This window comes from Ascaphus truei, chromosome 15 (assembly GCF_040206685.1).
Source record: "Ascaphus truei isolate aAscTru1 chromosome 15, aAscTru1.hap1, whole genome shotgun sequence".
NCBI classification, from domain to species: Eukaryota; Metazoa; Chordata; class Amphibia; order Anura; family Ascaphidae; genus Ascaphus; species Ascaphus truei.
This window is the reverse complement of record NC_134497.1, coordinates 39,703,622-39,729,322: the sequence shown is the minus strand read 5'-3', so window position 1 is coordinate 39,729,322 and position 25,701 is coordinate 39,703,622. Positions and strand designations below refer to the sequence as shown.

The 25,701-nt window shown below is 45.2% G+C and overlaps 2 protein-coding genes across 2 annotated transcripts in view; both read right to left on the bottom strand.

The window, feature by feature from the left end:
- Nucleotides 1-25,701, bottom strand: part of LOC142466832 (uncharacterized) — a 164,717-nt gene that overhangs the window by 121,037 nt on the left and 17,979 nt on the right. The window lies entirely within an intron of this gene.
- Nucleotides 13,920-25,701, bottom strand: part of LOC142466833 (uncharacterized) — a 29,162-nt gene continuing 17,380 nt past the window's right edge. Inside the window, exons 2-4 of the mRNA XM_075572331.1 lie at nt 23,247-23,402; nt 19,150-19,342; nt 13,920-17,679 (exon numbers count right to left, since the gene is read on the bottom strand). Coding sequence (XP_075428446.1) covers nt 15,233-17,587 — 2,355 coding nt within the window. The 5' untranslated portion in view covers nt 17,588-17,679; nt 19,150-19,342; nt 23,247-23,402 and the 3' untranslated portion in view covers nt 13,920-15,232. The remainder of the gene's footprint in view (nt 17,680-19,149; nt 19,343-23,246; nt 23,403-25,701) is intronic.

Below are 25,701 nucleotides of genomic sequence, written 5' to 3'. Positions count from 1 at the left end.
CTGAGATCTGATGCTGGCTACCTACCTGCAGCCTCCCCTCACTCCACTTCTCCCTAGCTAATCCTAACCTGGATCCTAGGGACACCTGAGTGAGGCCATCTCCCTGACACTGTCTCCCCATTACCAGGGATGAGCTCAGGGTTGCTGGTGCAGATGCACCCACCTTAGCTCTTGGCTGGCAGATAATCTGGGGGTGGTCTAACTTTGCCACAACCCCTGATACCTCCAGCCCAGAGCAAGGCTGCAACAGTGGGGCTCTTAACTGAGAGTCCCCTTGCTGCCCCGCCAGGGTAATGGGGAATCCTGACTGCCCTACCAGCTGCCCTTCCTTCCCCTCCCCTGGTGCCCCTATCTCCTGCCACCCCCCAGTCACCCCTAGAGTGAAACAACAGGGTACAGTCATAGGGAAACATAAGTCAGAGTCAGTCTGCGACTTGGTCTGGCTTACCTTGCTGGTCCCCGCAGAGACCGCCGCCTTCGTTGGTCCCAATTGCAGGGGGACTGGAGCGGCCGCCGCCGGCCCCATCTGGGCTGGGCAGCACCGGGCCGCTGCCGCAACAGCGCCCGGGTTGGGTACAGGTAAAACGGTGCAGGACAAGGGTCCCAGGTCTTTGTGGAGGAACACAGCTCCATGCAAACTTGGTAAAATAACCCCCTCCCGCAACCCCTGTCCCTCCCCCCGAATAAAACTGCCGCCGGCAGGATGCCGGAGTGGCGGCGTCTTCTCTGCCGCCGCCGCTGGTTCTCCGCCGGGATCAGGTGGATGGCCGCTGCTCTCCGCTGCTGTTGCTGATGCAGCCCGTCCAGGTTCTCCAGGAGACGTCACGAGGAGGGTTGTCGCCCCGGCTGGGCGGGAGCCATCAGAGGATGCCGCTAACTGGGTCATCTTTTCCGCAGCTCGTGAGCGTTGGCCCTGAGGGGCTTCTTCGCCTGACCGCGCACGGTCAGGGCACTGGGCATTATTGTGGCCCGTTTGTTGGCAATGCCGCAGCAGCTGCCGGTGCTTCTCCGCCACCGGTGGACTAACCCCAGCAAGGGGCAACGGAGTCCAGAGCGGAGTTGCCTGAGCGCCGGGCTCATTCCAGAGCTTCTCCGCCGCCGGTGGACTAACCCCAGCAAGGGGCAACGGAGTCCAGAGCGGAGAGGCTTGAGCGCCGGGCTCTGGGAGGGGATAAGTGGGTAGGATCATCGCCAGCTTCAGCTGCTCGAGCCGCTCAGCCGGGGACATCTCTCCCTGCGCAAACATCAGGGCCAGCAATTCTGGGTAAAATGGACTGGCCGCCGTAACGGCCAATACCTCTCCTGGTGCAAGACCACCCGCTCCCTCCACAAGTCTCTGCCGTCCCGGAGCTGGGTCCCTTCCCTGCTCTCCGGGCGGTGTGATGGTTACAGCAGCTGCAGCTGTGGATCTTTGCTCAGCCTGCCGGGTTTCATGCTCACCGATTGCTGTCTCTCTCTCAGCCTTGCTGGCTGCTGCTCCCCGCGCCGACTTGATGCACTCCTCCGGTCTCAGTGCCCGGCTCCAGTCAGACGGATGGCCGGCACTTTGGTTCTGGAGGCAATGCTTCTCACAAGTAGGGGAACAGTGAGGAGGTGCCATATCTTGTGTTATATGTTGTACACTGTGTGTTCAATATCTTTAGTTCCAGGAACTTGCAATTACCATCAAGTTCCCACTGGATCACAGTACCCCGCAGAATACTGTAATCCAGGTCCAGTTCAGTCCCGCCAGCTGCCACCAGTTAATTACAAGCCTGTCACGAGAGCTTGCGACAGGCTGTAATTGACACCAAAACTATATATAAATATATATATACCTGGGTTTGAACTGGGACGAGACTTAGATATGATAAATAGAATTTATTCCTTGATAAAGGTGAACACAACAGATTATACAATAACAGGCAAAATATAGACACTTACGTAAAGATTATGGCAAGAAAGCCAGCAGGATTACAGACTGGCCACTTCTTCCATATTGCAGTGGACATCACAGCAAAACAGGCAGGTCACATGCATGCATGAAGATCATTTGCATGAAGAACAATGAACATGAACAACTTTGCATGAACAGCATGAACAACTTGGGTAGAGGGTGGCTTTGACTTATATACCATTTCAAGCTCATCTCTTTCCCTAGGTGCCACGACGGCTAGCAAAACAATTAGCAATCTGGTCTGTGATGACCAGGCTTGTAAATTCTCCTTTCCTGCTCATTATCATAGCAGGGGGGCTGCAGTTTCTCAGACTCAACCAAAATGTCATATTTACTGCAAATCATTGCATAACTTCCGTTCCGTAATACACACAGTCAGGTGAGATATATTACTACGGTCTGTGGCACCTGACGGTCGCAGAAAGACCAAAAATTACAGTGTAATATGAAAATTAATAGAGATATTAATATCTGGCATTTAGCAGCAGGTACATATACAGTGTTTTGACTCCCAAAGATCGGCTGACTCCCGCCAATACACTTATGTAATTCTTAGCTGGTTCAGCCAAGGACATCTCATAATATTCTTATATTTAATAAAGTTACTCACTTTTGATATCCTGTTGGGGGTAGCCACCCCCCCTGGCCCCATCAATAAAACCTTTTGAAGTGGGCTGTTGCTCCTTGCATAAACAATTCCCCTGGGAAGCCAGGCTCCAATCTGGCCAATTCACACCTCCCTTTTGATATGCACTGGGAGAGAGGAAGCTTGCATAGGCAAGTGACTAGACTCAGATGAGGCAAACCATTTGGTTTCTGGACATTTTCACAAACTGCAAAAAGTCACTTTATCAAAAATATATGTCCCCCACCTGCATCTATCATGTGGGGTGCTAAAACCTTCTCTTCTCTAAGACCCCAGCTCAGAATACCTCGCTGGCAGGCAAGACAGGTTAAAATATTCCCCCCCTTTCCCCTCATGTTCCAGACATCACTTACACTCTGACACAGGCAGTTGCAGGCCCATGAGGCAAAGGGAATACACAGATAACGCATTAACTAGCCCACTGGGCTTACACAGTTAACCCCTGATGACCCAGTGTGTGTGTTATGCAAACACTGATTAACCCAGACATTACAATGGGACAGGGAAACAGGGGGAGAATACATTTACACAGGGGAATAAGCATTTTCATGTTATTTAACAAGGGTTAAGTCACAGTTCTGGGCCTCAGCCCAGTTAACCCCTTGTCTCCCGGGCGAGGTTAGAGGGGGGCAACCCCGTTAATCCCGGGCCAAACCCTTCCTACCGTCACAGGGAGATAACGAGTCTTTGAGAAAAAGCTCGCCAAAACTTAGAGATGAATTGAGTATCTCTGTCAGAAACAATGGAAATAGGTACACCATGTAATCTGAAAATTTCCTTGGAAAAAATGTCGGCCAAGGTAGCTGAATTAGGAAGACCCTTGAGGGGTATAAAGTGGGTATGCTTAGAAAACCTATCAACAACCACAAGGATCGTATTCATACCTTTGGAATTGGGTAGCTCTACAATAAAGTCCATGGAGATATGTTTCCAAGGTTGCTCCGGAATGGGAAGAGGCATGAGAAGACTGGAAGGTTTATGACGGGCGGATTTGCTCTGGGCGCAGACAGGACAAGCCCTGGTGAAGTCAAAAATGTCCTTATTCATTTTAGGCCACCAAAAGGTTCGTTTGATGAGATCTACTGTTCTTTTGTAGCCTGGATGACCAGCAGCTCTAGACGAATGTCCCCATAGAAGAATCTTGTGGCGGAAACGCGGAGCAGCGTACAACCGTCCCTCTGGCATGTTAAATCTCCTAGGAACATGAGCCTGGGCTTTATTGATTTCATCCAAGATATCAAAATTGTTGGCGGCAATAATATACTTAGCAGGAAGAATTACCTCTGAGGATTCATTAGATTCGTTCTTGGTGGAGAACTGACGAGATAGAGCGTCGGCCTTGATGTTCTTGGTTCCCGGAATGTATGAAATAGTATAATTGAACCTAGAAAAGAACAAGGCCTAACGAGCTTGACGGGAACCCAAACGATGAGCCCCGTCGATGTACAATAAGTTTTTGTGATCGGTGAGGATGGCTACTGGCTCTTTGGTACCTTCGAGGAGATGTCTCCAGTCCTGGAGAGCCATTTTGATGGCTAGCAGCTCGCGGTTCCCGACATCATAATTTCTCTCGGCCGAAGAAAATTTTCTGGAAAAGAATCCATAGGGATAGAGTTTTTCCTGTGGGGAGGATCTCTGAGAAAGCACTGCGCCGGCTCCCACATCCGAGGCGTCTACTTCGAGAGTGAAAGGAAGGGAAGTATCAGGATGCCGAAGGATAGGGGCGGACACAAAGGCTCTTTTGAGGAAGTCAAAGGCCTTGATGGCTTCAGGAGACCAAACAGTAGGATCAGCACCTTTCTTGGTGAGAGCAGTGATTGGTAGGGCAATAGTAGAGAAGTTACGGATTAATTACCGATAGTAATTGGCAAAGCCAAGGAAGCGCTGCACGGCCTTGAGAGAGTTCGGTAACGGCCAGTCGAGTACAGACTTCAATTTCTCGGGGTCCATAGTAAAGCCTTTGTCGGAAATTATACAGCCCAAGAAAGCTGTGGAAGATGGATGGAACAAACATTTCTCCATTTTCACGTAGAGGCGATTAGTACGAAGTTGAGAGAGAACCAATTTGGTATGCTGAACGTGCTCCTCCAGACTTTTGGAGAAAATGAGGATGTCGTCCAAATATACGATGACGAACGTACCCAACACATCCCGGAAGATATCATTCATGAACTCTTGAAATTCCGCAGGGGCATTGCACAGGCCGAACGGCATGACTAAGTACTCGTAATGTCCCGAACGCGTGTTAAACGCGGTTTTCCATTCGTCCCCCTCTTATACGAATGAGGTTGTAGGCTCCTCTTAAATCGAGTTGTAAAAAGATAGAGGCTCCTTGCAAACGGTCGAAAAGTTCAGAAATTAACAGCAAGGGGTACCTGTTCTTTATGGTGATTTTATTTAGACCGCGAAAATCGATACAGGGTCTTATTGAGCCATCCTTCTTCTTCACCAAGAAGAAGCCTGCCCCGGCGGGGGAGGTAGACTTCCAGATGAACCCTTTCTAAAGATTCTCCTGGATGTAGACTGTCATCGCTTCCGTCTCGGGCACTGATAAAGGGGTAAGATTTGGACTTGGGGAGAATGGTTCCAGGAATCAGATCAATGGGACAGTCGTAAAGGCGATGAGGAGGTAGTACTTCGGCCTGAGTTTTATTGAAGACATCTAAGTATTCGTGATATACCTTGGGCAACGGAGAATCAGAAGATGCAGTGGTGTCAAGGCCCAAAAGCACGGCAACAGGAGGAGAAACCAATTTCTCGGGAGAGTCAGCCCATTGAATCGGCAAAACATTGGTCCAATCAATACGTGGGTTGTGGAGCTGCAGCCACGGCAATCCCAGTATAACCTGGACAGTAGGGGAGTGGAAAACATCAAAGACTATTGCCTCGGTATGGCCAACGGTGGTGGTCAAGGTAAGTGGCATGGTCTCCAAAATGATGAATGCTGGTTGAAGCGGTCAACCATCAATGGCCTCGAGGCCTATGGGTGACTTCTTTTTGACTAGTGGAATCTGGTTGCTGCAAGCGAAGGCGTGATCAAGAAAGTTGCCATCAGACCCGGAGTCGATGAAGGCTTTAACCTCTATTTGGAGACCAGGAACTGCCAGGGTTATGGGGAGAAATAACTTCTTTGGTAGTTCCTTAGGGAGAGAGGGGCAAGGAGAGATTGTACCCAGTAAGAGCCCCTCTACCTTTACTGGGCATTCCCTTTTCCTGGCTTCAAGAGGCACTGACGAAGTTGGTGTTCTGCGGAGCCGCAGTAAAAGCAGAGACCCTTCTCCCGACGTCGTGCTTTCTCAGCGGCCCGAGGTTGTTGGCTACCAATTTGCATTGGTTCTGGAGCGTCCAACGTGGGAAAGGGCAGTGGAGGATACCTAGGAGGAACAGGCATGGAAGAGATTGAACGAGAACAATGACGCTCGTGGCGTCGTTCTTGTGTGCGCTGATCCATCCGCATACTGAGGGCGATGAGTTCCTCGACGGATGAAGGCCGGGTGTGGGCTGCAAGGTCATCTTTGATAGATTCGGATAATCCATGCCAGTATGCTGCAGCAAGAGCTTAGTCGTTCCACTCCGTCTCTGCAGCGATGGTACGGAACTCCACCGTGTATCTTGCAGCCGACCTACCAGCCTGAGAAAGGTGAAATAAAGAGAAAGCAGCAGTCTCCCTACGTGCGGGTGTATCAAACACTAGTCGAAACTCATGCCGGAATTTGTGATCATCCTGAGTCAGGTCTGATCTGTGCTCCCAGAGGGGAGAGGCCCAAGCAACGGCGTCACCAGTGAGCAGGGCATACACGTAGGCCACCTTAGAACGACCGGTAGGGAAGTGGGACGGAGACATTTCGAATTGGACCTCGCACTGGTTCAGGAATCCTCGACAGGTGAGGGAGTCCCCGTCATTCCGTTTGGGGGGAGGAATACGTGGTCCCGGATTGTTTGAAGGTAAAGGGGCCGGAGCAGTGGTGTAACAGGAGATTCCCGAAGGAATAGAGTAGAAAGTTTCTCAGTGACACCAGTGAGTTGATTGCTCTCAAGTATTGCCAGTGTTCCATAGTAACACCTTGGTCCACCTCATGGGGGTCTGCATTTTTGGTGGGCTCTGCATAATGTAACGCCTGTATGCCCGCACACCTGGCCAGTTCCCAGTACTGAGGTGGGTAAGGGTATAACACGCACCCACAGCAGTGAGGGCGTGCCTGGAGTGTGGTAATTGCGTTGCCGGGCCTGGTGATAAAGGGTTAACTTGCAAAGTCCTGGGCGCCAGAGATAGGAAGGTAGTTGTCCGAAAGCCAGAGTCCAAGGCCAGGAGAGAGCAGTGTCGTAAGTTCCGTAAGCAAGGTTAAAGGGCAGGAGAAGGCAGCGTTGTCACAGTCCAAAGCAGAGTTCAAGTTCAAACCAATGGAATCCAAAGATGGGCAGGGACAGGAACTAGAGCTGAAATAGACAAGGGAGCTGGGCATAGACACTGCACACACAGGAGCTACAGGAAAGCTATGCAGAGCGAGGAAGCAAGGGGCAGACTGGGGTTATAAAGGAGGGAGGACAAATAGCAGGAAGGGGAGGAACAGGGGTTTGTCTGGGAGCTTGCAGGGATAGGTGTGTGAGAGTGGGGGAGGAGACAGGGAGGTGATCTATGGTAATGGCCTGTAAGCACTGAGGGGCGGAACCAATATCAGGGGAGGACTGGTGAAAAGAGCGAGTGCGCGCACCCTCTGTAACGCAATCACGTGCGCGTAACACGCGCGTGCCAGAGCGTGGGGGAAGCATCGCGGAGGAGGTACTTGGCTGAAGGGCAGGAGCTGGGGAGTAGCGTAGGGAACGGAGGCACGCCGAGGGGCGCGAGTCCCCTGACGGGAGACCCGAGAGCAGGAACGCACGCGCCTAATGACAGAACCGCGCGGACCGCGAACGGGAACGCACCGCAAGGGAGTGAAGCAAGGGGAGATAAGGTAGAGGACGGTAAGGGGTAGCTGGAGGAACCACTGTGACGGGGACACGCTGAGAAGCGCGAGTCCCCCGATCCGTTACATGATCCTATTCTGTGGTTAACTGTGCACGTGTTTTTTTTTAAAATTATTTCTCACCTTTGTATGTGTCTCTTTATTAGCCTGAGCTCTCCACTTCCTTACTGGTGTAGCTGGGTTCTGTATTTGTTTTACCTCTGCACCCTGTTTTATTTTAGTTTTAACAGTGGTTGCCTTGGTCTGTGTCCCCTGTATAAGGTTGCTGTACACATTTTATAACAATGGGATACAAGTATGCGTGTTTCAGACAGTCCCCTGTATCACGATAGCATTATCATGCTTGGACTAGCTGCAATTCGGCTGTTTGTTTACATTCTTTCAGCTCGTGCATGCGGGATTGGCATTGTGAATGAGCTTATTGAGAAGCTGTTCCGCATGTGTAGTTCATTGTTGTTGCGCTTTAGGTTGCTATGGCAATGAACGTTCGGGGGCTGTCAGAACGGGCTACGTCAATCCCTGTTGGCCAACTAACCAGAGGGGGGAGTGGTGAGTGCTGGAGCAGCGGAAGTAATGTTCACGGGGATTATAAACTATCACAGCTGGTGTTTTCACCGAGTCTGTCCCTATTGGTGGTGAGTAGGGGTGTGCACTGGTATTATGGGTATATATGTTTTATGTTTGACATTGTTTCACTGCATTACCTGGAAGAAGGTCCCATTCCGAGGACTGAAACGTCGGATGACTATGGTGCTTATGTTATGTACGTATTATGTTTGGACTACCTCGTGTGCTGTCTCTTTTTGCCAGCTGAAACCCAGTGACTTGGAATTTATTTATTTATTTATTTATTTATAAAATATTTTACCAGGAAGTAATACATTGAGAGTTACCTCTCGTTTTCAAGTATGTCCTGGGCACAGAGTAAAACAAATAATACATGGTTACAAATACAGTTACATAAATGAACAAGGTATACATTTATATACAAGACATTGCATGCACAGTTAAAGAAAATATATATTATGAGCGTATGAAACAGTTACAGACCAGATTAAAGTGTGAGACAGCCTTAGATTTGAAAGAACTTAAGCTGGTGGTGGATATGAGAGTCTCTGGTAGGTTGTTCCAGTTTTGGGGTGCACGGAAGGAGAAGGAGGAACGTCCGGATACTTTGTTGAGTCTTGGGACCATGAATAGTCTTTTGGAGTCTGATCTCAGGTGATAGGTACTGCATGTGGTAGGGGTGAGGAGCTTGTTCAGGTAGCTGGGTAGCTTGCCCAGAAAGTATTTGAGGGTGAGACAGGAAAGGTGAACTTTGCGCCTAGACTCTAGTGATGACCAATCTAGTTCTTTGAGCATTTCGCAGTGATGTGTGTTGTAGTTGCATTGGAGAACAAAACGACAAATTGAATTGTAGAGGGTGTCAAGTTTGCTAAGGTGGGTTTGAGGAGCCGAGCCATATACTATGTCTCCATAGTCAATAATTGGCATTAGCATCTGCTGTGCAATACGCTTTCTGACCAGGAGACTTAGGGAGGATTTGTTCCTGTAAAGTACCCCTAGTTTGGCATAGGTCTTGGTTGTCAGGGTATCAATGTGCATCCCGAATGTTAAGTGGGAGTCAAACCATAAGCCCAGGTATTTAAAACTAGTGACAGGTGTTAGGGTGGTTTTAGCGTTGGTTCTAATCAGGAGCTCAGTCACTGGAAGCTTTACAAATTTAGTCTTGGTCCCAAATACCATTGTTACAGTCTTGTCAGTGTTTAAAAACAGTTTGTTTTGGGAAATCCAGTTTTCGAGTCTCAAAAAGTCAGACTGAAGTATGTGTTGAAGGTCAGAGAGGCTATGGCTGTGTGCATACAGGATTGTGTCATCTGCATACATGTGTATTGAGGCTTCCTTACAAGCTGTGGGAAGATCATTAATGAACACTGAGAAGAGTAGGGGCCCCAGAACAGAGCCTTGCGGGACACCACAGGTGATATCCAGGGGGTTGGAGTTAGAGCCTGAGATGGACACATGTTGGGATCTTCCTGATAGGTAGGACTGAAACCAGTTTAAAGCATGTTTCCCTATTCCAGAGCTCTGGAGTTTGTTAAGCAGGATAGCATGATCAACTGTGTCAAAAGCCTTTGCAAAATCTAGGAATACTGCACCAGTGAGTTGTCCCCGTTCCATTCCACACTGGATTTCATTGCAAACTTTTAGCAGGGTAGTTACGGTGGAGTGTTTGGGACGAAACCCAGACTGGAATTGGCTAGGGAAATTTGTCTTGGTGTAGAACTCGCTTAATTGGGAGTGGACACATTTTTCCATAACTTTGGATAGAATTGGGAGAAGTGAGATTGGCCTGTAGTTTGAGACAGTGTTTTTGTCCCCACTTTTGAAGATTGGGACAACTCTGGCAGTTTTCCAGGTCTTAGGGATATGGCCTGCAGACAGGATAGAGTTGACTATGGACGCAATTGGTTTGGCAATGGCTGGGGCACCAAGTCGTAGGAACCTAGATTGTAGTAAGTCGGGTCCACATTGGCTGCTTAGTTTTAGTTTGAGGAGCGCTTGTGTAATCTCCTCTTCAGATACTGGGCTAAATTGAAAATTGTGGGCAGTGTTGGGAGGGGGTGGGACTATAGGGGTACTCCCAGGATGAGATTCAGGTTTGGGGTTTGTGCTGCGTTTCGCTAATAAGTTAGTGGCACACCCCACAAAGTAATCATTGAATGCATTTGCAATGTCAGTGGGGTTTGTCAGAGTAATATCCCCCTTAGTGATATTACTTGGTTGTTGATGGTTAGGAGGCTGGAATATATTGTTGATAACCTTCCAGAAATTAGCTGGGTTTGATGTATTCTGGAGGAGATTGTCAGAGTAATATTGTGCTTTTGCATGCCTTGTTTGCCTTGTGCACACGTTCCGCAGGCATCTGTAGTGATTGAGATCCTTGGTAGTGCCAGTTACTTTGTAGCTTTTCCACAAGGCATCCCTGAACTGGTAGAGTGCTATAAGGTCAGGTGTAACCCATGGAAGGTGGGCCCCCCGTACCCTTATTTTGCGTAGTGGAGCATGGGTATCGCAGAGTTTTAAGAACTCGGATTGGAAATAGTCGAGCGCAGAATCAGGGTCGGGAATTAAATCGATTCTGTGCCATGGGCAGTTGGTAAGGTCATCCAGAAACTGTTGTGGGTTAAAGTTTTTAAATGTTCTAGTGAGGAGAACTTTGGGGCTTGAATGGGGCGGTTTAATTTTCCTTACACAGTACACTATTGCATGGTCACTGAAAATGTCAGGAAGGATGCCAGAGGATTGGATTCTGCTGGGGTTTGAGGAGAGAATCCAGTCTAGCAAGGAATGGTTATGCGACTTCAGGTTTATTCGTGTGGGTTGGGAAATGAGTTGCGATAGGTTAAGTGACTTGAGTTGTATCTGGATTTTGTGGTTTTTAGGGTCAAGCCAATTGAAGTTGAAATCCCCAAGAACTAGCAGCTCACTCTTCTCATTCAGAGAGGAAATGGAGGCAAGAAATTGGGTGATATCAGTCAAGGATTGTAGAAGGGCTTTAGGGGGGCGGTAGATGCCAGCAAGCAAGATGGGCTTAGAAAAGGGGAGGCAGATTTTGCCAACTAGAGTTTCAAAAGAGGGTGGACTTGGTGGGCAATGTAGCAGTGTAAATTGTAAGGTGTCTGCAATATAAAATAACACCCCTCCTCCTCTCTTTGACCTATCTCTCCTAAAAATGGAGTATCCCTGAATGGCGATATTTGCATCAGGGGTTTTAGAGGATAGCCATGTTTCTGTAAGAACGATGGCTTTGGGTTTATGCATAAGGCACCTATGGCACATAATGGCGCTATAACAACAATTGTGTGAAAAATATTAAATTAATTAAGATAAATTAAATAAATTATAAGGTATTGCTGAAATATTCTCAACCTTCACAGGGAATATGCACTGATTCCCTTACAAGTAGTTAGGATCCAGGGCAGGAAGGGAGCGATGTCATCAGGAACACCCAGAAAAAAAGACATAAAACATCATGGTGCAGTGGGTTAACTAAAAGAGTGATCTGCAATACGATAACTTGGCTCTTATAGATGGCTCTTATAGATGACCTACTTACAACAAGTAAGATAAAAAACAGCAAGTGGTTTAGAGGTGGTTCCTCAGAGGTGTATTGGACATGTCCTATACTTTTTTAATTATAAAGTTTGGTGTTTTCTGGTCAACACTATAGTTTCCTTCTATTCCTGCATGACTGCGTGTATCTGACTGGGAGTTGAAAACTTCATGAACACACCATCCAGCCTGATATCAGTATTTACTGCTGTGTGCTGCGGCCAAATCCACCTGTCACTGCAAGTTGGAGTCTCCAAGAACCACCTCTAAACCACATGCTGTTTTTTATCTTACTTGTTGTAAGTAGGTCATCTATAAGAGCCAAGTTATCGTATTGCAGATCACTCTTTTAGTTAACCCACTGCACCATGATGTTTTATGTCTTTTTTTCTGGGTGTTCCTGATGACATCGCTCCCTTCTTGCCCTGGATCCTAATTATCTTTTTGCCAGCTGCCAATCTGGTGAATGTGGAATATGGTAACTATATAGAATGAGCATCTATCTTGAAGATTTGGATGGTGTTGCTAGCCCTTCCAGTGCAATCATTAATCCTTGAGAAAGTCACTATGACGAAACGCGTAGGACGTGTGACGTCATCCCGCAGTGACGCACGGACGACAGGCGGGGCTTTTGTTCAGGACTGAGGCTTGGAACACATCTCCAGGAAGCACCACACATCCCGGCTACCCCTTTCTACTCCTCATGGCGCCGCCATTATCCGCGGCCAGCTGAACATTGTTCTCGTCACCTGGACACTCTGTGGCATATCCGTGATGAGGTAACTTCGGTTATTAGGGGCACAGCATATTGTGTTACACATATCCGGTGGGATTAGTGTTGTGGTGCAGCTGGTATTAGTTCCATTAAAATATCATTCTGGGGATTGTGTGAGATTTACCATTCATCAGTTACCATTTTCCTCATCTGGTGGATGTGACCCCATGTTCCTGGCTATCTGCCTGACTGTCCACACATCAGCGTCTATCTGCAGTCACAGATTGTCTCAACCGAATGTGTTTTTTACCCACCATGTGAGTATAGGTCCTGCTGACTACTCCATGTTTAAATAAAGTATTCTATTTTACAGTATTGTGCTATGGAGTTGGCGCTTCTCTTCTTTCATGATATCATACCGTACCTTTCATTTTCCTGCCCAAATTCCTTAGCCACGCCGTACAATCACAGTCCACCTCCTGACACCTGTCCCACATCTGCCTGGTAACACAAGGATCACTTTCCCGCCAAAACTAAACTAGCCCCAAGCAAAGGCCATAGGTGAATGAGGGGCTTTCAGTCACAGTCCCTCCCCCCCTCCAGTCCCATGCCTCCTCCCAGTCCCATGCCCACCCCAGTCCCGAACCCCGCCACACATTCCCGTCCCTCCACAGCAGTCAAATTCCCCTCCAGTCCTTTGACCCCCTCAACAGTCCCATGCCCCCCCCCCCCCCCGCAGTCCCGTGCCCCTCAGCTAAATGCTCTTCATTCTGGGTCAGAGTTACAAATACAAAATAAAGATGGGTATGGGTCTCCTAGAGTCTGACCATAGATTTTGGCCTCCGATTCCCATGTGAACACCTCCCTCAGCCTGGCAATGTGCTTGTGGGGAAGTAACGCCAGCGCATGTGTAACAGGAATCTCTGCCATAGAGGTGTGCAAGTGTAACCATCAGTGGAAAAGGTCCCTGTGTGAGGTGGGACCGTTTGTTACATCATTACTGCATATGTATATGTCATTAATAAAGGGACACTTAACCCCCTAAGGTGCATTTTCATGTCTACGTGTAACCTGTGAAATAGATAATAAGCTCTTGCTGTCTCTAGAGATATTAAAGAAACATGACATACAGTATGTAAAGGCGGCTGCATTAATGTCCCTCACTGGGGACGTTGGTCTGTGTATCTGTCTTCCATCTCAGTATTCATAGGACATTTGGTCGCGGCTGTTTCGCTGCTACTCACCACAACGCTGGCCACTTCACCACTAAGGTAAGTGCCTAAACCCCCTACCCTAAATCCCTTCTATCCAAAGCCCCCTCTTATCCTAAAAAACGCTACTTCAAGCCATTACCTTAAAACACCCTTTGCTAAGCTTACCCTACAACCCCTTAAATTAACTCCATATCCAAAACAATAATAAAACTTACATTAGAAGTGGCTGGTGGCGGAAGGTCTGTGTGTGGCCTAACGCCGGCGGCCAATTGGTCGCAGCGAAACTATTCCGATTCCCAGCTGAGTGAGACTACTGACCGCTTCAGCATAATGAGGAAAGCACATTTTATTAGAACCAACAGCATGGAAATATAAAACATTATTAAGAACAACGTTTAAATAAAACTACAATAAGAATGATACAAATGACCTGCATTTAAAACGTTATACATTTTTATCCTTTTAAAATGCTGGTTTTATGCACCATAAAGTAAAGTCACTTTTCATTGTGATTTAGCGTAACACAGACAGACGTGTGCACTTATATGTGAGCGTCTTAGTCACTGGTTATCCCTAAACGTGTACATAGAAAATTAGGTAACGCTCAAGAGTCTGGTCCTGTATTCATAATCAAAAGTCCATCAATAAGAAGGAGTTGACAAAGCTGGGTACTGTTAGCAATAAGCAGAAAATCCAAAGCTGGATACGGTTAGCAATAAGCAAAACATTCCAATCACAATCCTGAACTCCTGAACCTATATGGAGGGCTCTATATCACCCTGAAGGTGGGGGGTTCGTAGGTGAATACTTCTCCCCTCCTCATTAGGTTGGCCCCAAGGTAAGGATAATTACTCACTTGTGTACCCAAGCAGTCTTCCTTGGCGTGCAGCCGGTCCAAATCCAGAGATGTCCAAAGCAATGTATGTGCAGTGCACAGCAAAAACAGAGAGCAGGTCTTGCAAAAATTATTAATTTATTGATTGCGCATAAACAACCTTCTATGCGTTTCGTGCAGGTAGTGCACTTTATCAGTACCTGCACGAAACGCGTAGAAGGCTTGCGCTCTCTGTTTTATATGCGCAATCAATAAATTAATCATTTTTGACAGACCTGCTCTGTTTTTGCTGTGCGCTGCACATACATTGCTTTGGTTATCCCTAAACGTGTCTGGCTTTAGCGATTGGTCTTTCCCCTGTGTGTGTCCTCGTGTGTGTTCAAACTGGATAACCGACTAAATTCCTTCACACATACATGCAGTCTCTCCCCATGTGTGTCATCTGGTGTCTGATCAGGCTGGATAACACACCAAATCCCTTCCCACATTCCCCACATACATGCGGTCTCTCCCCTGTGTGTGACCTCTTGTGTATGTTCAGGTCGGCTAACTGACTAAATCCCTTCCCATATTCCCCACGTAGATACGATCTCTCTCCTGTGTGTGACCTCATGTGTATGTTTAGTCTGAATAACTGACTAAATCCCTTCCCACATTCCCCACATACATGCGGTCTCTCCCCTGTGTGTGTCATCTGGTGTCTGATCAGGCTGGATAACACACCAAATCCCTTCCCACATTCCCCACATACATGCGGTCTCTCCCCTGTGTGTGACCTCTTGTGTATGTTCAGGTTGGCTAACCGACTAAATCCCTTCCCACATTCCCCACATACATGCGGTCTCTCCCCTGTGTGTCCTCTTGTGTTTGTTCAGGCTGAATAACTGACTAAATCCCTTCCCACATTCCCCACATACATGCGGCCTCTCCCCTGTGTGTGTCCTCTCGTGTTTGTTCAGGCTGGAAAAGTCAATAAATCCCTTCCCACATTCCCCACATACATGCGGTCTCTCCCCTGTGTGTCCCCCCTTGTGTATGTTCAGGTCGGCTAACTGACTAAATCCCTTCCCATATTTCCCACATACATACGATCTCTCTCCTGTGTGTGACCTCATGTGTATGTTCAGTCTGAATAACTGACTAAATCCCTTCCCACATTCCCCACATACATGCGGTCTCTCCCCTGTGTGTGTCATCTGGTGTCTGATCAGGCTGGATAACACACTAAATCCCTTCCCACATTCCCCACATACATGCGGTCTCTCCCCTGTGTGTGACCTCTTGTGTATGTTCAGGTTGGCTAACCGACTAAATCCCTTCCCACATTCCCCACATACATGCGGTCTCTCCCCTGTGTGTGTCCTCTTGTGTTTGTTCAGGCTGAATAACTGACTAAATCCCTTCCCACATTCCCCACATACATGCGGTCTCTCCCCTGTGTGTGTCATCTGGTGTCTAATCAGGCTCCATAACACACTAAATCCCTTCCCACATTCCCCACATACATGCGGTCTCTCCCCTGTGTGTGACCTCTTGTGTATGTTCAGGTTGGCTAACCGACTAAATCCCTTCCCACATTCCCCACATACATGCGGTCTCTCCCCTGTGTGTGACCTCATGTGTATGTTCAGGCTGGATAACTGACTAAATCCCTTACCACATTCCCCACATACATGCGGTCTCTCCCCTGTGTGTGACCTCATGTGCATTTTCAGGCTGGATAACTGACTAAATCCCTTCCCACATTCCCCACATACATGCGGTCTCTCCCCTGTGTGTGTCCTCTCGTGTGTGTTCAGGTGGGATAACCAACTAAATCCCTTCCCACATTCCCCACATACATGTGGTCTCTCCCCTGTCTGTGTTATCTTGTGTCTGGTCAGGCTGGATAAGTCAATAAATCCCTTCTCACATTCCCCCCATACATGCGGTCTCTCCCCTGTGTGTGTCCTCTTGTGTATGTTCAGGTCGGCTAACTGACTAAATCCCTTCCCACATTCCCCACATACATGCGATCTCTCTCCTGTGTGTGACTTCATGTGTATGTTCAGTCTGAATAACTGACTAAATCCCTTCCCACATTCCACACATACATGCGGTCTCCCCCCTGTGTGTATCATCTGGTGTCTGATCAGGCTGGATAACTGACTAAATCCCTTCCAACATTCCCCACATACATGCGGTCTCTCCCCTGTGTGTGACCTCTTATGTATGTTCAGGATGGGTAACCTACTAAATCCCTTCCCACATTCCCCACATACATGCGGTCTCTCCCCTGTGTGTGACCTCATGTGTATGTTCAGGTGGGATAACTGACTAAATCCCTTCCCACATTCCACACATACATGCGGTCTCCCCCCTGTGTGTGTCATCTGGTGTCTGATCAGGCTGGATAACTGACTAAATCCCTTCCCACATTCCCCACATACATGCGGTCTCTCCCCTGTGTGTGACCTCTTGTGTATGTTCAGGATGGCTAACCTACTAAATCCCTTCCCACATTCCCCACATACATGCGGTCTCTCCCCTGTGTGTGACCTCATGTGTATGTTCAGGTGGGATAACACACTAAATCCCTTCCCACATTCCCCACATACATGCGGTCTCTCCCCTGTGTGTGTCCTCTCGTGTGTGTTCAGGTGGGATAACTGCCTAAATCCCTTACCACATTCCCCACATACATGCGGTCTCTCCCCTGTGTGTGACCTCATGTGCATGTTCAGGCTGGATAACACACTAAATCCCTTCCCACATTCCCTACATACATGCGGTCTCTCCCCTGTGTGTGTCCTCTCGTGTGTGTTCAGGTGGGATAACCAACTAAATCCCTTCCCACATTCCCCACATACATGCGGTCTCTCCCCTGTGTGTATCCTCTTGTGTATGTTCAAGTTGGCTAACCGACTAAATCCCTTCCTACATTCCCCACATACATACGGTCTCTCCCCTGTGTGTGTCCTCTTCTGTAGGATCTGATCTGATAACCAAGTAAGACTCTTCCCACTTTCTCCAAGATCTTTTCCTTTGGCAGCTGCTAATATATATCTTTTGGGATGAGAAGCAGTTACATTGTTTATTAATTGCATTGACGGGTTGAAAGATGCATTTTCTGTCATATTTATTGGAATGTTGCAAGATTGTTCTGTCCTCATCTTTTCCATATACTCAGCTGGGTGTTTGAACTTCAGATGTGTGAGGAGGTAATCCGGACTTCAGTGTTGACATGGGTGGATTATTGGTGCTTGGATTTGTACTAGACGAGACAAAAAAGTCACTGTTACACAAACTGTCTTACAAAAGGCCATGAAGGAGAGGTAAGTTAGCATATCACAAAAAGTTGAGGATGAAAGTAAACTGTAGATGTACATTGTAAAAAGGAAGGGTTTAGCACAACATGTGCAGCATTAGGGCCGAAGAGTATATGTAGTGGATCATACATTCAAAGTAGATCATAATATTTAACGATTTAAAAGGAAATCTCACTAGCTGCAAAACACCAATTAAAGTGGCAGAAATCTTTCCAAATCCTTTGATAGATAGTAAATCGATAGTTTCAGTAGTGATGGTATAATTCAAAAATGTTTGTACAATGAATAGAATACGTGTCTCATTAGACGCTCACATATCAGTCACCGGGTGTTCCCGTTACTGCACCATGTACCAGGTCTCTAATAGTTATAGGATGACCCAACTTTCTGCTAAATCTCCATTGTTAAATTAGGAACCAAATGCCCAATTATTGAATTTGACATCACAGATTTTTTTTTTTTTTAGGGAACAAGGAGTCTGTACTTGTGTCACTGATTCTCCCCCATACAAACATTGCGTTTTATTAATCAAAAATAAATAAATATAAATAATAATAATATATATATAATTATATATATATATATATATATTAAAGTCACTGTCGATCTGCTAGAATGTGGTGCTAAGGTGCTTTCCAGCCTAAAATTGCAGTAATAACACCCGTTAGTTTATTATTTCCCCGGGTGTGATATTAGCTCCAATTCAACAAAATTTGATGTATCTGAGCCGTAGTGTTTTGTTTATGCCTGCGGGACAAACCAAGAACTAACCTTGCTTTACTAGCAACTAATGTGGCAAAGGGGGGTAGGTAGTGTAATGTAATGTTTATATTATCCCCTTTGTGGTCAGCTAGTCATAAACCGATGACTAGCTGACCCGTGGACTACTAAGGGGTTAACATGTACTATAATGTATTTTAATAACTATTTTATCATCTATTCCATGTTAGTTTAGCTTATCTTGCCTATGTATATAATGAGCAGTATCTTGGCCATTATATACACAGGAAAGACGGGGCTGGAGTAGGTGATAAAATATTTGTGGTATTTCTGCCATTCATCCTGTTCCAATAAATATCAGAACTTGATGTGTGGCATTTTATACTTGAAAATGAAGTATTATGTCGGTTTTGTATCGGATTTGATGCTTTTAACGGGTTCGTTAAAAAGTGCTTTATTTTTGGCGCTGCAACGTTGATTCATTGCACGATAATAAGGCACTTTTTTATGGGCGGTAATACAGCGTTTTTGGTTTCCGCAGCTTGTTGTATTCGGCCCTTTGACTCAAGTCAGGTTTAGTGATATTAAGTTCTAATTGACCCGTAATGTTGTATGCAGATCTATCAATATTTACAATTTAACATCAGTAATAAGATAATAAAGATGTAAAAACCACACAACACATTCCTGATTACCTAGTGCTGGCGCGTTACTTTTCCACAGCGTACCCCACTTCATACCAAGCGCTTTACCATATTCATTTCCATAACAGAGCAGGAGCGCAGTGTGTGTTCGGGGAGGTCTGTGCAGGTTTTGTAGTAGATTTCCCTGTGGTACTGCAACGCCACAAGGTTCTGTTCTTCCCCGTTTCCCACACAATTTACAAACCTAAAATTGGGACAGTTAGTGAGGTCTCAAAGTAATGTCTATTTTAAAAAGGAAAAGCTGAAAGAAGATACAAGTTCTTAATAGTTACATAGTTATATAGTAGATGAGGTTGAAAAAAAGACATACGTCCGTCCATCAAGTTCAACCTATGTTAAATTTAGACAACACATACTTTATCCTATATCTATACTTACTTATTGATCCAGTGGAAGGCAAACAAAAAAACCCAGTGACATACCATCCAATGTTCTCATAAGGGAAAAAAATAATTCCTTCCTGACTCCAAGAATTGGCAATCTTATTTCTCCCTGGATCAACATCATTCCCATGTTTGACAGTCAACATGGGTAATGAATTCCACATTTTAACCAGCCTTACTGTAAAGAACCCTTTCCTTTGTTGCTGGTGAAATCTCCTTTCCTCCAACCTCAAGGGATGACCCCAGAGTCCTCTGTACTGTCCTTGGGATAGTTCTTTTGAAAGCTCCTTGTACTGTCCCCGAATATATTTGTATATTGTTATTACATCCCCTCTTAGACGCCTCTTTTCTAATGTAAATAGATCTAATTTAGCTAGTCTCGCCTCATAAATTAGATTGTGCCATAATGTCTTTACTAAGGAGTGGTGACCAAAAGTGTACTCCATATTCAAGGTGTGGTCTTACTAATGCTTTGTAAAGGGGCATATTTGTTTACTTCCCTTCCATCCATTACCCGACTAATGCAAGACAAGATCTTGTTTGCCTTTCCAGCTACTGCATGACTTTGAGCACTAATGCTAACTAAGCCTGCTGTCTCCAAGCACACCTAAATCCTTCTTCATCAAGAATTACCCATATTTATCCCCATTTAATTTGTAAGTCGCCTGTTTATTCTTGCTTCCCAAATGCATAACCTTACATTTATCTGTATTAAACATGATCTGCCATTTACCTGCCCAAGTTTCCAGTTTCTGCAAGTCCTTCTTTAAATAAATTACATCCTGCTCGAGTTCTACTACATTACACAATTTAGTATCATCAGCAAAGATGGAGACTTTGCTCACGATGCCAACCTCAAGGTCATTACTAAAGTTAAAAAGCAGGGGTCCCAGTACCAATCCCTGATGTACTCCACTCATGACCTTAGTCCACCCTGAAATAGTTCCATTTATTACAACCCTCTGTTGTCTATCCTTCAACCAAATTTAAATCCAGGTGCATATATTTTTACTGAGTCCAATTTGCTTTATTTTGTACACCAACCTCGTGTGAAACCACATCAAAAGCCTTTGCAAAATCTAAGTAGACCACATCAACAGCATTACCCTTGTCTAAATTCCTACTTACCTCCTCAAATAAACAAATAAGGTTAGTTTGGCATAATCTATCCTTCATAAATCCATGCTGACTATTACTAGTAATTTTGTTTTCCATTAGGTATTCCTGAATATTATGCCATATTAAATCTTCAAGTATCTTCCTCACTATTGAAGTCAGACTTACAGGTCTGTAATTCCCCGGTTGTGATCTAGCTCCCTTTTTAAATAAAAACACCACATCTGCTTTACGCCAATCTTGTGGTACTGAGCCTTGGGAAATAGAGTCCTTGAAATGTAATGGTTTGGCTATTAATGAACTTAACTCCTTGAGAACTCTTGGATGGATGCCATCGGGGCCAGGTGCCTTATTTACTTTAAGCTGCCTATGAACTTCTTCCTCAGTTAACCAATTGTTCATTAATATGGAGGTTATGGCTTCCTCCTGCAGAACTACTATTGAAATTGATTCTTCCCTGGTAAACACAGAGGCAAAGAATTTGTTTAATACCTCTGCTTTTTCCTTATCTCCAATAATCTGCCTGCCCATCTCACACTGAAAGGGTCCTATATTTTTTCTCATTTTTTTTGTTATTAAAAAAGGTACTTAAATAACTTTTTAGGGTTGATCTTAGTTTCTATTGCAATCCCTTTTTCAGTTTCTATTTTTCCTAATTTGATTTCCCTTTTGCAATTTTTCTTACATTCCTTATAATTCTGATATGTGGCCTCTGTCCCTACTGACTTCAAGAATCTAAACGCCTGCATCTTCTTTTCTATTTCCTCCTCTACCTGTTTATTTATCCACATTGGTTTTGACTTATTTCTTTTATACTTATTACCCAAGGGTATACACTGATAAGTGTGTTTTTCTAACAATGTTTTAAAGACTGGACATTTTATCTTCTACATTTTTCCCTGCAAAAACATCATCCCAATGTATTACTTGAAGATTAGTCCTCGGTTTGTTAAAATCTGCCTTTCTAAAGTTTAAGGTCTTTGTTGAACCCAAGTAATCTGTTTTTTGATCATTTATTTCAAATGAGACCATGTTAGGATCACTGTTACCCAAATGTTCCAGGACTTGAATATTTGCCATTACTTTACTTCTACCTTGTTTGATATGGCCAAATCCAGTATTGCCCCTCAATAATTTGGGTCATATAATTGTCTTTAAGCAGTCCCCCAAAAATTGTTTCCTTTTGCTCTAATGCTAATCTCATTGCCCCCGTCTATGTCTGGATAATTAAAATCACCCATGATGCAAACATGACCTAGTTTTGATGCCTTCTCAATTTGCAACAGTATTTTAGCTTCCTCAATCTCACAGATATTTGGTGGTTTATAGCATATCCCTACAAACATTTTCTTTGTATTTTTACCTCCACTGAATTTCTATCCACAAGGTCTCTACTATTTGCTTCCCCCTGATGAAGTATGTGAAACGTGCGTAGGGTTTATGACATCATGACGCTGGCGTCTCTGAGGGTGATGGTTCATGAGACACATGCAGCGCATACCTCTGGCTGGTAACGTAGTATCTACACTGGGATTCATTTGTTTGTAAGATTTGTCCTACTTTATTACAGACCTAGCGTCCTTATGCCTAAGAGGGTAATTTACTATGGCTATTTGGACACATCCGGTACAGGCACTAATCGTGATACTGTTATCCTATTTATGGTGACCGCAGCACATATGCTTATTCCTGCATTAAGGGCGATCATTCTGGTCACAATAACTGTTGTGATTACATGTGTAGTTGTTTGGCTAATTGTATAGGCAGTTTTAACATTCTCCATTGTGTAATTATACTGTATAGACCCGGATGGAAATGTATATATGTGAACTAGACTATACTTAGTACCATTATGTGTTTGACGCTACACTAGGTTTTGAGTGTCGCTTCATGCTGTGTGCTTATTAGGTATTCAACCAAGGGTAATTACACCAATATAGGATATCCCTTACTACATACAAGTTACAAGTGAATGTAGAATTAAAATTTATACACTGAGATACTTAGTTCACTATTTGAGTCTTATCTCAAGTTGATTCTACACTTGTCTTGTCTCACCACTAATCACCCTATAGGGGATTTTAGTATTTTAGTATTCTGCTATGTATGTCTATAACCCTTTGCACATTAGTGTATAATTTAAATGGTATTGGGTTGAGCGTTGAGTTACCTCTCTAGTTCATTTTATGTACATACACACACACACACACACACACACACACACACACACACACACACACATATATCTATCTATATATATATATATATATATATACACACACACATATACATACATATGTGTGTGTGTGTGTGTATATATATATATATATATGTGTGTGTGTGTGTATATATGTGTGTGTGTATGTGTGTATATATATACACGTGTGTGTGTGTGTGTGTGTGTGTGTGTATATGTATATGTATATATATTGTGACATAGTCCAAAGATGTTAGGCAGCTTTCTGCCCCATTTTAGAGCAGAAAGTGCAGGAATAGTTACAAATGATCCGTTCCACAGCTTCCCATTACCTCAGGCAGCTGGATGGAAAATCCAGACCACAGATTACAATGGCTCTAGTTCTCCCTCACCTGCTCTTCTAATCACATGCACAGGTATTTAGAGCAGAGAGGTTTTGCATTTCACTCTCTCTCCTTGGAGCCTGGGGGCTGGGGGTGTCGCTACTCTCCTGCATCCAGTATCGAGGTTGACGGCCTCTCCACGTATGACAGTACCAGAGGATTTGCCTGGACACCACGAACAGATAAGACAAAACAAATGGTTACTGCTGTTGCTAAAAGACTGTGCTGTATCTTGTGTCCCTAAATGAGAGAGCATTGTTTTAAGCTGGGGAACCAGTTTAGTTGGCCAGCAGCTGTTAGAGAGACTGATTCTGATGTGTAGTTAGATCCCTGAAAGGGATAGGATTTGCTTATATGATTTTGGTTTTATTTCTTGAAATAACAGTGTGGGAAATATTGTAACACTGAAATATGTGAACTGCTGAATGAAAGTATCCGAGTGCCTCTAACCTACACATGTTAAAGCTGCAGTACCTTACTTGGATGAAAATAAAGCAGGCAGAAGCCTGAGTTAAGCAGCATAATACTTTGCATGATCCTGTTTGTTGTATAATTAACCCTAGAAGACTGTGTCGGGAAGAACCCAGACAGACGTCAGCACTACAAAAGAGGGGCGTTTGTCACATATGGTGGAGAATGCGGGTCGACACTAAAAAGTCTGTGGGTTTGCAAATAAATGCGGGGGTTTAAAATGGCCGCCGAGCTGAACTAAAGTACAGATGCTATGAGTGAAGTCTGTCCCACTGTGTATATCAGTTGTGCTTCTAGCATACACAGAGAATGTGCGAAGTGTGGATGCAATAGCACCCTGAACCCAAACAGAAAACCAAAATGTTTTGCTGAAGAAGAAAAAAATAAAAATTGCATCTAGCAAGTGCTGTTTGTAAAGCTAATGCATTTTGCTGAAGTGAGTGAATTTGCAGCTAGCAAGTGCTGTATGCAAGTTGCTGAAGTGAGTGAAATTGCAGCTAGCAAATTGTTCCTGCCGGGTTTCTAAAATGGCCGACGTGAAATGTTTGTTTTGTAATGTACATAATCATGAAAAACAGTGTCCCTTCAGGCCATACGATGATGATGATGATGATGACGACTCGTATGTGGCCCCTGGAGGAGAGCCGTACCCACAGATGAATTTAGTATGCTGGGCCTGTCATAAAGTAGGTCACATGGAAGATGTGTGCCCCAAAATTTTCAAAGACAAACAGCTGCAAAAGCAAGCAACGCCCTATGTGTGCAAGCAAGATGTGGAAGCTGATACCAGTGAGCGTGTGCCCAGTACCACTGATATCTCTGGAGCTAATAAAGCAAAAAGAAAGAAGAAGAAAAAGAAAACTGTCCCTCAAGTCACAGGGGAAGTGACCGAGCCACTTGAACCTGCGCTGTCAGGACATGCGTCAGAAAGGCGCCTGGATGTGCTGCAGACCGGAGTGATCGGCAGAATTGTCACGGGAACAGTGGCAAAGGAAAAGGAGGAGCAAAGGGAAGCTGAATCCTTGAACCAGGATAAAGAGGCTTTGGTTTCTGCACTCCAAGCTGCCCGCCATAATTATGAAGTCCTGTGGCAGGATTTGGTGAAGGAGCGAGAATGTTGGAAGAAGGAGCAAGAATCTAACAATAAGGTGCGAGAAGCGAACGCCGAGTTACAGAGGTGTATACTTCCAGCTTTACAAGAGCACGAGGCTTTGAAGAAAACAGAGTCTCTCTTACGGAGTGAGCTGGAAGAGGTGACGACTAGTCTGGAAAAGGCCAACACCGTAATTGTCACCATGGATGAAAAACAGATTAACTCTGACAAATTGATTGCTATCCTAAAACAGAAATACGGGAAGGCTCTACAAGAGGTTCATGCGCTCAGCACAGAGGTGCAACACTTGCGCCTGGAGGGCCACGGTCTGAACACAGAGCTGGGAATGTTGAAGCAAACCCATGAGATTGCCCTAAGTGAGTTAGAGACTGTAAAGCAAGAAAATGAGACTCTGAAATTGGAAAATTCAGATTTGACTGACCAAGCAGAAAAAATAAAGAAACAGTTGACTCAGGAAAAATTAGAAGTGCAGGAAGCACTGATGCACACTCAGAGCCAGCACCAGGAAGAAATGGACGCTCTGAGAACAGAATTGCGAGATGTATGCACAAAACAGAATTCTCTCGTGGAGGAACTTAACATTTTGAAAAAGGAGAAAAGCATTAGAATAATTCAGAAGCACTGCAAAGCTCTTATCCAAGGAAGAAGGGAAAGAGAAAATGATCAGCGTAAACGCGCCGCAACTATCATCCTACAGGCTGCCTACAGAGGGATGAAAATTCGTGTGTTCAATCACCGGAATAAAGCAGCCTGTGTTCTTCAAATAAAGCAGCCTGTGTTCTTCAATCATTCTACCGTGCCCGCATGGTACGAAACAGGTTCCTCATTATGAAAGGAGCAACTATAAAAATCCAGTCTCTGACTAGGATGACACAGAAC